General features: G+C 41.5%; 1 protein-coding gene across 9 annotated transcripts in view; it reads right to left on the bottom strand.

Moving 5' to 3' along the window:
- RNF17 (ring finger protein 17) overlaps window positions 1–8987 on the bottom strand; it is a 115086-nt gene extending 106099 nt beyond the window's left edge. For 5 of the 9 annotated variants that reach the window (XM_025262767.3, XM_044927266.2, XM_044927268.2 and 2 more), the window contains exons 1-2: window positions 8778–8986; window positions 6343–6440 (exon numbers count right to left, since the gene is read on the bottom strand). In XM_025262767.3, coding sequence (XP_025118552.2) covers window positions 6343–6440; window positions 8778–8907 — 228 coding nt within the window. In that variant the 5' untranslated portion in view covers window positions 8908–8986. The other 4 variants (XM_044927265.2, XM_044927264.2, XM_044927267.2 and 1 more) reach the window with 4 other exon arrangements.
- Between the last annotated feature and the right edge of the window lie 6554 nt (window positions 8988–15541).

Genomic DNA, 15541 nt, shown 5'->3' with positions numbered 1-15541 from the left:
AGAAGTCAAGAAACACCTGGAGTAACAGGCAAATTTGGCCTTGGAGTACAGAATGAAGCAGGGCAAAGGCTAATAGTTTTCCCAAGAGAACACACTAGTCATAGAAAACACCCTCTTCCAACAACACAAAAGAAGACTCTGCACATGGACATCACCACATGGTCAACACTGAAATCAGATTCATTATATTCTTTGCAGCAAAAGATGGAGAAGCTCTATACAGTCAGCAAAAACAAGACCGGGAGCTGACTGTGGCTCACATCATGAACTCCTTATTACCAAAGTCAGACTTAAATTGAAAAAAGTAGGGAAAACCACTAGACCATTCAGTTATGACCTAAATCAAATCCCTTTTGATTATACAGTGGAAGTGATAAACAGATTTAAGGAACTAGATCTGATAGACAAGAGTGCCTGATGAACTATGGACAGAGGTTCGTGACATTGTACAGGAGACGGGATCAAGACCATCCCCAAGAAAACGAAATGTAAAAATGCAAAATGGCTGTCTGAGGAGGCCTTACAAATAGCTGTGAAAAGAGGAGCCAAAAGCAAAGGAGAAAAGGAATGATACACCCATTTGAATGCAGAGTTCCAAAGAATAGCAAGGAGAGATAAGAAAGCCTTCCTCAGTGATCAGTGCAAAGAAATAGAGGAAAACAATACAATGGGAAAGACCAGAGATCTCTTCAAGAAAATTAGAGATACTAAGGTAACATTTCATGCAAAAATGGGCTCAATAAAGGACAGAAACAGTAGGGACCTAACAGGAGCAGAAGTTAAGAAGAGGTGGCAAGAATATACATAAGAACTGTACAAAAAAGATCTTCACAATCCAGATAATCACAATGGTGTGATCACTCACCTAGAGCCAGACATCCTGGAATGTGAAGTTAAGTGGGCCTTAGAAAGCTTGACTTTGAACAAAGCTAGTGGAAGTGATGGAATTCCAGTTGAGCTATTTCAAATCCTGAAAGATGATGCTGTGCAAGTGCTGCACTCAATATGCCAGCACAGTTGGAAAACTCAGCATTGGCCAAAGGACTGGAAAAGGTCAGTTTTCATTCCAATCCCAAAGAAAGGCAATGCCAAACAATGTTGAAACTACTGCACAATTAATTGCACTCATCTCACACGCTAGCAAAGTAAAGCTCAAAATTCTCCAAGCCAGGCTTCAGCAATATGTGAATCATGAAATTCCAGTTGTTCAAGCTGGTTTTAGAAAGGGCAGAGGAACCAGGGATCAAACTGCCAACATCCACTGGATCATCAAAAAAGCAAGAGAGTTCCAGAAAAACATCTATTTCTGTTTTATTGACTATGCCAAAGCCTTTGACTGTGTGGATCACCACAAACTGTGGAAAATTCTGAAAGAGATGGGAATACCAGACCACCTGACCTGCCTCTTGAGAAACCTGTATGCAGGTCAGGAAGCAACAGTTAGAACTGGACATGGAACAACAGACTGGTTCCAAATAGGAAAAGGAGTACGTCAAGGCTGTATATTGTCACCCTGCTTATTTAACTTCTATGCAGAGTACATCATGAGAAACGCTGGGCTGGAGGAAGCACAAGCTGGAATCAAGATTGCCAGGAGAAATATCAATAACCTCAGATATGCAGATGACACCATCCTTATGGCAGAAAGTGAAGAAGAACTAAAGAGTCTCTTGATGAAGTGAAAGAGCAGAGTGAAAAAGCTGGCTTAAAGCTCAACATTCAGAAAACTAAGATCATGGCATCCAGTCCCATCACTTCATTTTTTGGGGCTCCGAAATCACTGCAGCCATGAAATTAAAAGACGCTTACTCCTTGATAGAAAAGTTATGACCAACCTAGACAGCATATTAAAAAGCAGAGACATTACTTTGCCAACAAAGGTCCATCTAGTCAGGGTTACGGTATTTCCAGTAGTCATGTATGGATGTGAGAGTTGGAATATAATGAAAGCTGAGCGCCAAACAATTGATGCTTTTGAACTGTGGTGTTGGAGTAAACTCTTGAGTCCCTTGGGCTGCGAGGAGATCCAACCAGTCCATCCTAAAGGAGATCAGTCCTGGGTGTTCATTGGAAGGACTGGTGTTGAAGCTGAAACTCCAATACTATGGCCACCTGATGTGAAGAGCTGACTCATTGGAAAAGACCCTGATGCTGGGAAAGAGTGAAGGCAAGAAGAGAAGGGGACGACAGAGGATGAGATGGCTGGATGGCATCACCAACTCAATGGAGCTGAGTTTAGGTAAACTCCAGGAGTTGGTGATGAACAGGGAGACCTGGCGTGCTGCAGAACATGGGGTCTCAAAGAGTTGGACACAACTGAGCGACTGAATGGAACACAGTATCAGTCAAAAACAGGAATGTTGTTTAAAAAACCCACACCGCTATGAAAGTTAAAGACTGATTCATACGTACTCAAACTCAGAAATAACACAAGCATACCCATTAACTCTGAATGGAATCATTTTAGGCTTAAGCGTGAAATAGCATCACCTGGGCCTTCAACATTCAAGATAAATTATAAATATAAGTCTAATGTGAATATAGGTATTACTTTTTAGAGCATATACAGTATTTAAAAATAATAAACTTCAATCCGGAAATAGTCTATAAATTCAGACTTTTCACTAATTTAGACTTGATTCTTCCCTTATCTTTTTCCAAATACAAGGTACCAGCAAAAATGTAAACTTTAAAAACTATCAGGGACTTCCCTGGTGGTCAGCTGGTTAAGAATCTGCCTCCTAATGCCAGGGACTTGAGTTCCATCTCTGGTTGCGGAACTAAGATACCACAGGCTGCAGAACAACTAAGGGCACTTGCCTTAACTAGGGGCTTCCCTTGTAGCTCAGTTGGTAAAGAATTTGCCTGCAAGGCAGGAGACCCAGGTTCAATTCACGGAAAGGGAAGATATCCTGGAAAAGGAAATGGCAACCCACTCCAGTATTCTTGCCTAGAGAATCCCATGGACAGAGGAGCCTGGCAGGCTACAGTCCATGGGGCCGCAACTAGAGAGTTCATGGGGCTCTCTACAGTCCATGGGGCCGCAAGCCAGAGCCTTAACTAGAGAGCTGTTGAGCTTCAAGGAAGACCCAGTGCAGCCAAAAATAAATTATATATAAAAAAAAAAACTAATAAAAGAGTGGTAACAATTTCTGGAAGGTTTCTTGAAGGATTCCTTTAAACAGCGGCCAGCTTTAGTGCATTTGAAGACTGAATACAGTCCTCTGTCAATTATGCGGCTTATAATAGCACAGGGAGAAAGGGGAAAAGGCGTGTAGGATGGGACAGACCACGTCTCCCAAAGTGAGAGGCTGCTGCTGCTAAGTTGCTTCAGTCGTGTCTGACTCTGTGCAACCCCATAGACGGCAGCACACCAGGCTTCCCCATCCCTGGGATTCTCCAGGCAAGAACACTGGAGTGGGTTGCCATTTCCTTCTCCAATGCATGAAAGTGAAAAGTGAAAGTGAAGTCGCTCAGTCATGTCTGACTCTTAGCAACCCCATGGACTGCAGCCTACCAGGCTCCTCCGTCCATGGGATTTTCTAGGCAAAAGTACTGGAGTGGGGTGCCATTACAGAACTAGTCAAATGATACAAAATAGATTTGCTAAAATCCTAAAATCAAAAACCAGTATTTGTAACAGCACTGTAAAGCAAGTATACTTCAATAAAAAAGCACACATAAATGTAAATTTCAAAATAAAAAACTAGTATTTGTAAATACAATATAAACACTTGATTAGATGTTACGAAAACACTAAAAATAATACATGTTAGTATTTTAAGAGACCATTAAACACAAAGTCATTTGCCACAAAAGGCAAGAGGTTACTCTTCTAATAAACTTGCTGTTTTTTTAATATCAGAACAGGACAGACATGGGCAGAGACAGTTACAGTGGAATGTCTCTTTCTTTTCCCTTCATTCACTCTTTACCCACCACAAGACTGAATCTGTCAGGGATATTCTATTTCAACCAGGAGCTAGGCTCCCCTTTGTCTTAATTATGGAGCTGCTGCTGCTGCTGCTAAGTTGCTTCAGTCGTGTCCAACTCTGTGCGACCCCATAGATGGCAGCCCACTAGGCTCCTCTGTCCCTGGGATTCTCCAGGCAAGAATACTGGAGTGGGTTGCCATTTCCTTCTCCAATGCATGAAAGTAAAGAGTGAAAGTGAAGTCACTCAGTCGTGCCCGACTCTTAGTGACCCCATGGACTGCAGCCTACCAGGCTCCTCCATCCATGGGATTTTCCAGGCAAGAGTACTGGAGTGGGGTGCCACTAGCTACTGTCAAAAAAAGGGAGAGGGAATAGGAATTTCCCACAATTAAGGCCATGATTCATAAAGTACATAATTCCAAAACAAATATCTTCTAGTGTGTACATGTTTCTGCTATAATTGAAACCTGCACAAATCACACATTTGTATGTTTATATACATATTATTATATATGTATGTGAAAGTTGGACCATAAAGAAGGCTGAGTGCTGAAAGTCACTCAGTCCTGTCTGACTCTTTGCGACCGCATGGACTATATAGTCCATGGAATTCTCCAGGCCAGAATACTGGAGTGGGTAGCCCTTCCCTTCTTCAGAGGATCTTCCAAACCCAGGGATTGAACCATTGCAGGCAGGTCTCCCACATTGCAGGCAGATTCTTTACCAGCTGACCCACCAGGGAAGCCCTGAGTGCCAAATGACTGATGCTTTTGAACTGTGGTGCTGAAGAAGACTCTTGAGAGTCCCTTGGACTGTAAGATCAACCAGTCAATCCTAAAGGAAATCAATCCTGAGTATTCATTGGAAGGACTGATGCTGAAGCTCCAATACTTTGGCCACCTGATGTGAAGAGCTGCCTCATTAGAAAAGACCATGCCCTGTTTCTGGGAAAGACCAAAGGTTGGATGGCAACACCAACTCAATGGACACAAGTTTGAGCAAGCTGCTGGAGATGGTGAAGGACAGGGAAGCCTTGTGTGCTGTAGTCCATGGGGTTGCAAAGAGTCGGACACAGCTGAGCAACTGAACAACAAAAACAATATGCATTATTATATATATTCTTGGTAGCACTAGTAGCAAAGAATCGGCCTGCCAATGCAGGAGACATAAGAGATGCAGGTTCAATCCCTGGGTTGGGAAGATCCCCTGCTGAAGGGAATGGTAACCCACTCCAGTATTCTTGCCTGGAGACTCCCACAAACAGAGAAGGCTGACGTGCCTCAGTCTATACAGTAGCAAACAGTCGGACACGACTGAAGCAACTCATTACTCACATATGTATTTTTATCATGGTTAACCTGCAAACCAGTTAATCCACATCTAAATAATCAAGGGTCGACCACAACACTTATTTTAAAACTTGGAGAGAACTTTCACATAATTCAGATTTGACTTTTACAATTCTATAAGAAAGTCAGGTATTATTTCCATCTCACAAATGAGGAAACTCAGGATTAGGGCACAAGAACTAGGACTGCATCCCAAGTGGTCTGCCTCTATATTAACTGTCTGCCACACCGCCACAGAAAATAATGGATACAAATCTTCAAAATCTGATCTCTCAAGTGGAACATTAAGAATTAAATACAGATTAAAAAACTTTCTAGGAACATACATATATAAACCAAGCAACACTTATATTTGTAGTAAATGCAAAAAAAGTTCAGTAAATTTTAAATCCTTAATTTGTTCTCATTATCATGAGTGCATGGGTTTTAGTGCAACTGCATTATTTTTAGCACTAAAGTTAACTTTAGGATGTTGTTTGCTTTTTTTTTTTTTTTTTTTTTAACACATCTCTACAAGTGTAAATTTAATGACACACAAAGGTTGAGGGGCAGAGGGAAATTCTAAATTTGCTTACATGATATCAGTTTAGAAAAAGGGGATAGAGATTTTAGTACTTCCCTGGCAGTCCAGTGGTCAAGACTCCACTTTTCAATGCAGAGGATGAAGGTTCAAGCCCTAGTCAAAGAGCTAAGATCCCGCATGCCCCGGGGACAAAAAGAAAAAGAAAAAAAAAAAAAAAAACCCCATAAAATAGAGGCAATGTTCTGGCCAATTCAATAAAGACTCTAAAAATGGTCCACATCAAAAAATCTTTTAAAAAAATACAGATGTAGACTGATAAGTGTATGACCTTAAGCTTGCATTCTTTTTGATCACTTTGAATAGTTACAAAAACGTATGTGAAAAGCTTTATCTTTTGCTAGGTTTCTTTATTTAAAAGACTCAGCAGCAAATACCCAAGTTTTTAGTTCCTAATTAGAAGTATGCTTTATTTCTCTACCATTTTTTACCTGTAACATTATGTTGTAATGTGATCGATATGAACAATAAAACTTACCTCACAATCAGGGCATGTGATTGTGCTGTATTCTTCAGTCATTAATAAGCACAGGTCACAAAAAGCATGTCCACATTGAAGTTCATGGTGGTGACCTACTGATGAAATTCTTCTGTGAATTAAACTTTTCAATTTGTTAATGATGCATATTCAGTATAATCAAAGGGGAAAATTAAAAGGGATTCTCTTCTATAGAAAAATATACCTATTTAGGCAGGGATAATTAATATTGCCTGCATTCATTTAGATAGTTATCTGGTACCTATAATACTTTGAATCTGCCAGCTCTTACAATCATATAAAGAAAAAATCATATAAAAAATCTGACACACTCCATTTGATCATTATAATTATCACAGCTAAATAGGCTGTAGATATTATATTTGACAACCTAGACATAGATAAACATTTTGGTGATCTGGGATAAATGGTATAATCCAGATTCCAATCTAGTTCTGTTTCCAAGTCTAATGTTCTTTCTACTTGATCATACTTCCTTCTGCAAATTTATACTTCCCATCCTGTGAAGGGGACAGTGAGGGTCAATTTGAGAAACTGGCAAGACCCTTGTCTTTGAACAAAATAATGCCATTTGCAGCAACATGGATGGACCTAGAGATTGTCATAATGAGTGAAGTCAGACACAGAAAGACAAATATCGTATCATATCAATTACATGTGCAATCTAAAAAAAGGCGGGGTACAAATGAACTTACTTACAAAACAGAAGTAGAGTCATGGATGTAGAAAGCAAATTTATGGTTACCAGGGAATGGGAAATGGTAAACTGGGAGAAGGGGACTGACATATTGACACTACTATATATAAAATAGATGATTAACAAGAACCTGCTATATAGCACAGGGAACTCTACTCAATACTTCTGTAATGGTCTACAATGAGAAAAGAACCAAAACAAAACAACAACAAAAAAAGAGAGTGGATATATGTAGATGTGTTGATATAACTAATTCACTTTACTGTACACCTGAAACACTGTAAATCAGTTACACTCAAATTGTAAAAAAATCCTCTCTTAATGATCTAAGACATTGGCAAAGACAGAAGACAGGACAGAAGTCAGATGCCATTACTATCACACAAACATGACCCATATAAAGGTTATTTTTCACAAATTTAGCATTTATGAAGGGAAATACCATCTAACACCAACATTTTAATACTCTAAGTAGAATCTGAAGTTTATAGTAATAAATATATTTGTTATAGCTATGTCATTTTAAGTCATTTTAAAACTCTGCAAGAAAAAATGGGAAAAGAAACTAGATAAAATGAGGCTTCATTTACTATAAAATTAGTGTTCCTGCTGATTTATATTAAAACTGCATTCTTTTGATAAAAAAAGAAATTTAGTTAAGCTAATGAAACATCTAAAACTTGTTTAAAACCAGGGTAAATTTTAAAGCTCTAATTTAAATTCCAGAGATACTGTTACTAAGGATATCAAAACTGTTTTACCTTTTAAAGATTTCTGATACTGTACAAGTCGAAATAACGTGGGCTGCATTACAGCTTACAAAGCACTTTGATAATTCCACATGCAAAGGCACCATCTTTCCAATTGAGTACTTCTCAGCATTATAATACAAATGTATGAAAGAACAGGTGATTTTAAAATGTCATGTTCTAAAACTTTATTTTGTAATACTATATCATCAAATAATGGAGATTTTCTATGAAACAGCAGCAATCGAAATTCGGGTTAGAGAACTTGCCTCTCCCCAAGAAAACACAACCAATTTTCTCTACGCTCAGGTCTCCCAAGCAGAGTCCATCCTGGAGCGACTGAGAAAACGGACTTTGAAAGTATAAAATATAACAGTTACACAGGGTGATAATAAGACTCTGGCAGCTCCAAGAGTTTAGTTTCAACAACACACCCCTGCAGAGACATAGCACTCTAAGGCCTGTGAGGTTAGGGTCAAATAAACTGAACCTGTTTTCACTTGAGGAGAGTCGCAGTGAGCGGAGCACGGGCGCGCGTTCTCCCTGGATGGCCCAAGACTGAACACAAGATGCACAAAACCTAACGGGCTGTCTTCTGAACAAGGCTTTAAGCCAAAAGAGCAACAAGTCCCCCGCCCCCACCCCTATTATCCGTTTTTAAATATCAGGAACCTTTGGTTACCACAACAAAACTACCCAAGAAAATGAAGTTTCGTTGCTTCTTCACCACAGAATGACGGTTAAATTCTCACATTACCCCTTTCTCGAACCTGCGACCCCATCAGTGGGGCAGTCAGTGCGCAGCAGGGCGGAAAGCCGCTCTCGAGGCCTTGGCATCAGGACCTCAAAGGCGGGCTGCGCGCTCGAGGCCTGGGCTGCCCCGTGCTCCCTCGCCGTCGCAGCCACTCCCTACTCTGCCTGTTCCTCAGATCCCGTGACGGCAGGCGGACTGACCCCCCGCCTCTCACCCAGAGCTCTGGGCGCCCTTCTTCCACACCGGCTACACAGGGCCTCGGTGGCTCCCCGGGCCCGGCCGTGCGTCTCCACCTGCCCGCAGGAGGACACGGGGCGCCTAGCCCTCAACGCCTCAGCCGCCATCTTCGTGCCTCGAATCCCAGTCCCGCGTCGCGTGCCGACCCGGTATCCCTTGCGGCAGAGACCAATCGCCGGAGGCGGTGGCTCCAGGGAGCCAATCGGCAGCGAGGAAGCTCCAGCCTACCCATCCCCCCGCCCCAGACCCTCCCAGCAGGAGGCTGTTAGCTGTTTTACTCCGGATGCTGAAAGCAGATTGCACGTGGTCTTCTGGGACCGTTTTGTGGTCTGACTTTTGTCCAAAGCTCAGTGCCTTATCACTCTCACTGCATATAAATCGGATTTCACGCATTACTCCTTACTTTGCTTTTGACTTTGCAGGTGGCGACGTCGTCCCCCTTCCCCAGTGGATCATGGTGGCTTTAGTGGAGAAGCCAGTCTAGCTACCCACCGGTGAGGAGATTTGGTTAACAGTTTCAAACCAAGGTGTGGTCGTTATTACTAACAATTGTTGACCGTACTGGTATTTACAAGGCCTTGTGTTGAGAACGTTTAGGGATACGAAGAATTTATAAACTAACAGGTTCCTGCTTGAGTGATATGTCATCCTCTACCTAAACGGGTAACTTCCACTAAAGCAGTTTGTATTAAATGCCAGAGGAGACTTAGAGAAAATAAGAATTGTATGCGTTGTGTGAAAAGCCTTTGTAAAGAATATAAGGTTTACACCAGACTTTAAAACCTGAGTGAAACTTACAGAGATAAACGGAGAAATGAGGCTTTCCAGGGAGAAAGAACTGTAAAAACAAGGGATTGTAGGTGAGTAGATGCTGTTGCCTATTCGGTATTTAACTTACAGACCATTTGCCTAGATTAGTTAATACTGCTTTAAGTGAGCTTTTTGGAGAATTAAATTGGAATTGAATTTTAGAAAGTCTTGAATGTTGGGTAAGAATTTACCCTTTAAACAGTCCAGTGCTGGGGAAATTGTGTGAGCAAGAAACCAGGTGATCTGGTAGCAATTTGGCAAGTATCGGTGTATTGTGGAGGAAGCACATGGAGATGGCAGGGTGCCTTTAGCTACTAAGAGTAAAACCAGCATATATTCTTCATTTTCTTTTTCCCTCTATGTGTTTTGTTTTGGAAATAGAAGTATTCTGTTCAAAGCTCATCCCTGGTTAACATCCAAAATATGCAAACAGCTCATACACCTCATATCAAAAAACCAACAACTGAATTCAAAAAGGATACCCTGAAGAAATGTCTTTAGTGAGAGTATCTTAATGGTGAATGCTCTCAGCTTTTATTTGGATGAAAATATTTTCGTCTTCATCCTTGAATGAGCATTTAATAACATAATGTTCTAAATTGACAGTTATTTTTTCTCAGACTTTGGAGATAGCATCATACTGATTTCTGTCGGTCCTTAAAAATCCCAACCCTTAGTGCTTCTGCTGTGGCCTCCCTGGATGGCAGTTTATTTACAGTCTGTCTTTCCTGCCCCACCAATACTATCTCTGAGGGGACGCCACATTGCTCACCCTCAGTGTTCCTTAAACACTGTAGCCTTGTGCCCTGTCCAAACAGGTGCTTCATTTGTCGAGCAATGAAAGCCACATTGCTCACCCTCAGTGTTCCTTAAACACTGTAGCCTTGTGCCCTGTCCAAGCAGGTGCTTCATTTGTCGAGCATGTTGCAAATATAAAATGTAGGGCAAAACACCAACTAATAAATTATAGTATTTTCAGGCTTCAGTTCAGTTCAGTCGCTCAGTCGTGTCCGACTACTTGCGACCCCATGAACCGCAGCATGCCAGGCCTCCCTGTTCATCACCAACTCCCGGAGTCCACCGAAACCCATGTTCATTGAATCGGTGATGCCATGCAACTAGTTCATCCTCTGTCATCTCCTTCTCCTCCTGCCCTCAATCTTTCCCAGCATCAGGGTCTTTTCAAATGAGTCAGCTCTTTGCATCAGGTGGCCAAAGTATTGGAGTTTCAGTTTCAACATCAGTCCTTCCAATGAACACCCAGGACTGATCTCCTTTAGGATGGACTGGTTGGATCTCCTTGCAGTCCAAGGGACTCTCAAGAGTCTTCTCCAACACCACAGTTCAAAAGCATCAATTCATTTTGATATTTGGCAAAACTAATACAATTATGTAAAGTTTAAAAATAAAATAAAATTTAAAAAAAAGATAAAAACAAACAAAAAATAAAATTAAATTTAAAAAAAATTTAAAAAGGAAAAAAGAGAAAAAAAAAAAAACCAAAAGCATCAATTCTTCGGCACTCAGCTTTCTTCACAGTCCAACTCTCACATCCATACATGACCACTGGAAAAACCATAACCTTGACTAGACAGACCTTTGTTGGCAAAATAATATCTCTGCTTCTTAATATGCTATCTAGGTTGGTCATAACTTTCCTTGCAAGGAGTAAGCATCTTTTATTTTCATGGCTGCAGTCACCATCTGCAGTGATTTTGGAGCCCAGAAAAATGAAGTCAGCCACTGTTTCCAGTGTTTCCCCATCTATTTGCCATGAAGTGATGGGACTGGATGCCATGATCTTAGTTTTCTGAATGCTGAGCTGTAAGCCAACTTTTTCACTCTCCTCTTTCCCTTTCATCAAGAGGCTCTTTAGTTCTTCTTCACTTTCTGCCATAAGGATGGTGTCATCTGCATATCTGAGGTTATTGATATTTCTCCTGGCAATCTTGATTCCAGCTTGTGCTTCCTCCAGCCCAGCGTTTCTCATGATGTACTCTGCATGGAAGTTAAATAAGCAGGGTCTCAATATACAGCCTTGACGTACTCCTTTTCCTATTTGGAACCAGTCTGTTGTTCCATGTGCAGTTCTAACTGTTGCCTCCTGACCTGCGTACAGATTTCTCAGGAGGTAGGTCAGGTGGTCTGGTATTCCCATCTCTTTCAGAATTTTCCACAGTTTGTGATGATCCACACAGTCAAAGGCTTTGGCATAGTCAATAAAGCAGAAATAGATGTTTTTCTGGAACTCGCTTGCTTTTTCAGTGATCCAGCAGATGTTGGCAATTTGATCTCTGGTTACACTGCCTTTTCTAAAACCAGCTTGAACATTTGGAAGTTCACAGTTCACATATTGCTGAAGCCTGGCTTGGAGAATTTTAAGCATTACTTTACTAGCATGTGAGATGAGTACAATTGTGTGGTAGTTTGAGCATTCTTTGGCATTGCCTTTCTTTGGGATTGGAATGAAAACTGATCTTTTCCAGTCCTTTGGCCACTGCTGAGTTTTCCAAATGTGCTGGCATATTGAGTGCAGCACTTGCACAGCATCATCTTTCAGGATTTGAAATAGCTCAACTGGAATTCCATCACCTCCACTAGCTTTTTTTGTAGTGATGCTTTCTAAGGCCCACTTGACTTCACATTCCAGGATGTCTGGCTCTGGATGAGTGATCACACCATTGTGATTATCTGAATTGTGAAGGTCTTTTTTGTACAGTGCCTCTGTGTATTCTTGCCACCTCTTCTTAATATCTTCTGCTCCTGTTAGATCCCTATTGTTTCTGTCCTTTATTGAGCCCATCTTTGCATAAAATGTTCCCTTGGTATCTCTAATTTTCTTGAAGAGATCTCTAGTCTTTGCCATTCTGTTGTTTTCCTCTATTTCTTTGCACTGACCACTGAGGAAGGCTTTCTTATCTCTCCTTGCTATTCTTTAGAACTCTGCATTCAAATGGGTATATCTTTCCTTTTCCCCTTTGCTTTTCACTTCCCTTCTTTTTACAGCTATTTGTAAGGCCTCTTCAGACAGCCATTTTGCTTTTTTGCAATTCTTTTCCTTGGGGATGGTCTTGATTCCTGTCTCCTGTACAATGCCACGAACCTCTGTGACAAAATGCTTTACTCCACAATACCTCAGTTTATCTACCTCAAGTTTGTAGAAGGGAGTTTCTATCCCTTTAAAATGAATCAGGCTTTTGCCTTAAATTTCCATTAAACTTTATCTTAGAACCTCTGGACCAAGGAGATAACATCCCCTGAGTTGGGTTCTGGTATGTCAGGTGGAGGGCTGGAACCTAGGAATGGCGACAGAGGAGAGACAGCCTACCCTGAGATCTGGTCTGAAGTGGAAACAATGGCACTGACAAAAGTACAGAACAAAGCTGGCCCTGGAGTTCACGTGAGCACTGGATGGTGGAGCCCAGATCCCACATGGCAGCTAGAGAAGACAGTTACCTAACTGTGCCAAGGCCTGGTGCCCCTGAAAGGAGTAAAGGTGTTTTTTCCTTCTTTTCAGTGTGAAAGGATACTTTTCAAAGAAAAGGTAAAATCATGGCTCTCCTCTAGGTATAAAATGTACAAATGTTAAGTTTATTCTGCTCATATTTGGTTGTGGGAACTAGGCAGTTAGAACCGGTTCAAGGGAGCAGAGATGCACAGGTTTATCTGGAGTCAAGGATGCCAGAGTACTGTGCAACTGCAGCAAAACTGGCTTTTCCAGAGGAGGGAGTGTTGTTCCTCATGTTTGCATATCACAGACTTGGACTATTCTGAGTGTTCTCCGTAGCCTTAGATCCGTAAAACCCACCTGAAGGGTGTGCTCAGCGCCGTGTGCAGATTTCTATCCAAGCACAGACTCCCCTGACTCGACCTCACAGATTCTAAAGTTGACCTGCTTAGTGGAGGGAAACTGACAGCACTAGGAGCTTCCCTGGTGGCTCAGATGGTAAGGAATCCACCTGCAATGTGGGAGACATAGGTTCAATCCCTGGGTTGGGAAAGTCCTTTGGAGGAGGGCATGGCAACCCACTCCAGTATTCTTGCCTGGAGAATCCCATGGACAGAGGAGCCTGGTGGGCTACAGTCCATGGGGTCGCAAAGAGTAGGAGATGACTGAGCGACTAAGCGCAGAGCCTCTATGTGCTAGACGATCCTACAAGGTTAACGCTACAAACTGATGGGTGGTCATAGTATTAATGAGACAGTGTTTCTAGGAGGTCATCACATCAACCAGGACATAATAGGAATTGGTAACTACCAGCTGCTGATACTGTCATGTTAGGAGACATAAGTCCACTGGGGGAGTGATGACTGCAGAATGAATGTGGAGATCTGACAGTCTTTGTAAACACAGAGTCAGGAACAACCAGCATATGAGCACTTGCTGTATTTTAAAAGTCACCTGGGAAAGTGTCTCCTTCTTCATCTTCATTACAATGTTGTCAGTTAGGGAAGTTGGTGGTCTTTCTAGGGCCCTGATTTGAGCACTCCTGATCCATATCATCAACAGGTAATGTTCCTTACGACATTCCTCCTTGGAAGCTAAAGGTATACACACACATACACACACACACACACACACACACACACAGAGCTTCACACTTGGGCCTCACCCCTGTCACCACCCTGCCCAGTCTATCATTGCTTCCCTCACCTCTTAACTCACCTTGTGTCCATTCTTGCCTGGGTATCCTCCTAACCTCCTCAAAGAAGCCACACTGATCTGAACAAGTGAACTGGAGCAAGTCTCCACCTTTGCTAATAATCTTCAACAGCCTGGTGTTGTGTTTGTAATGAAACCAAGCCTGCTTCCCATGGCCTGAGACCCTATAAGATCATATTGTTGCCCATTTCAACAGCTGCCTGATGAACCAGTCTTCCTGTTCTTGCTACATGGCACCACCCCTTCCTCCTGGACTTCTCCTCTCTGTGCTTATTCACCTCAGAAAGGACTTTCCTGACCACCTCTTTAAAGGGGTCTCACCCACCACCCCATCTGATAACCATTTAAGCCTCTTTATATATATATATATACACACATACATGTATCTATATGTATATATATGAAGCCCATGGCTCAGTGGTAAAGAATCTGCCTGCAATGCAGAAGATGCAGGAGACATGGGTTCAATCCCTGGGTCAGGAAGATCCCCTGGAGGAGAGTATGGCAACCCACTCCAGTATTCTTGCTTGGAGAATCCCATGGACAGAGGAGCCTGGCAGGCTACAGTCCATAGGATCACAAAAAGTTGGACATGACTTAGTGACTGAACAACATAGTAGACAGATCTTTAATACCCTATTGATAGCCAAGACATTCACTTTATTGTTGTTGGTAGGAATATCAATTCCTACCAACTTATATGAAAATAAATTTATCAAGAGTCTTAAAAATGCTCTTAATGCCTCAATCCATTTTGATGAATCTATTATAAAATAATGAGATGCTGTATAACATTTAGTGACAAGATGAAACCTTAAAAATGATTACCAGTAGGAAATAGATGAGCCATTGCACAGAGGGGATATAGTTAAAACACTCTCAATATGGAATAATGTATAGTCATTAGACTCACATCCTCAATGTTAACTAAAAGAGCAGAATGGAAAGCTTTATATTTCAATTCTGCCTAGAAATAAGTATATGTTTAGAAAAAAGACTTGATAGACATGAGTTTGAGCAAGCTCTGGGAGTTGTGATGGACAGGGAAGCCTGGCATGCTGAAGTCCACGGGGTTGCAAGGAGTTGGACATAACTGAGCAACTGAACTGAAAGAAATAACTGCTCTTTTGTTTAGTTATAGAACTTGGTAGTTAGATTCTCGATGGTTTTAATTTTATTTTTACTCTTGGATATTCCAAATTTTCTAAAATGAATTACAATGTCAGGACAGAACATTGTTTTAGAAAATACTCTATAAGCCCAGCCTT

This window comes from Bubalus bubalis, chromosome 13 (assembly GCF_019923935.1).
Source record: "Bubalus bubalis isolate 160015118507 breed Murrah chromosome 13, NDDB_SH_1, whole genome shotgun sequence".
NCBI classification, from domain to species: Eukaryota; Metazoa; Chordata; class Mammalia; order Artiodactyla; family Bovidae; genus Bubalus; species Bubalus bubalis.
Note: the sequence above shows the minus strand (reverse complement) of the source record. Positions and strands in the feature narration are given on the sequence as shown.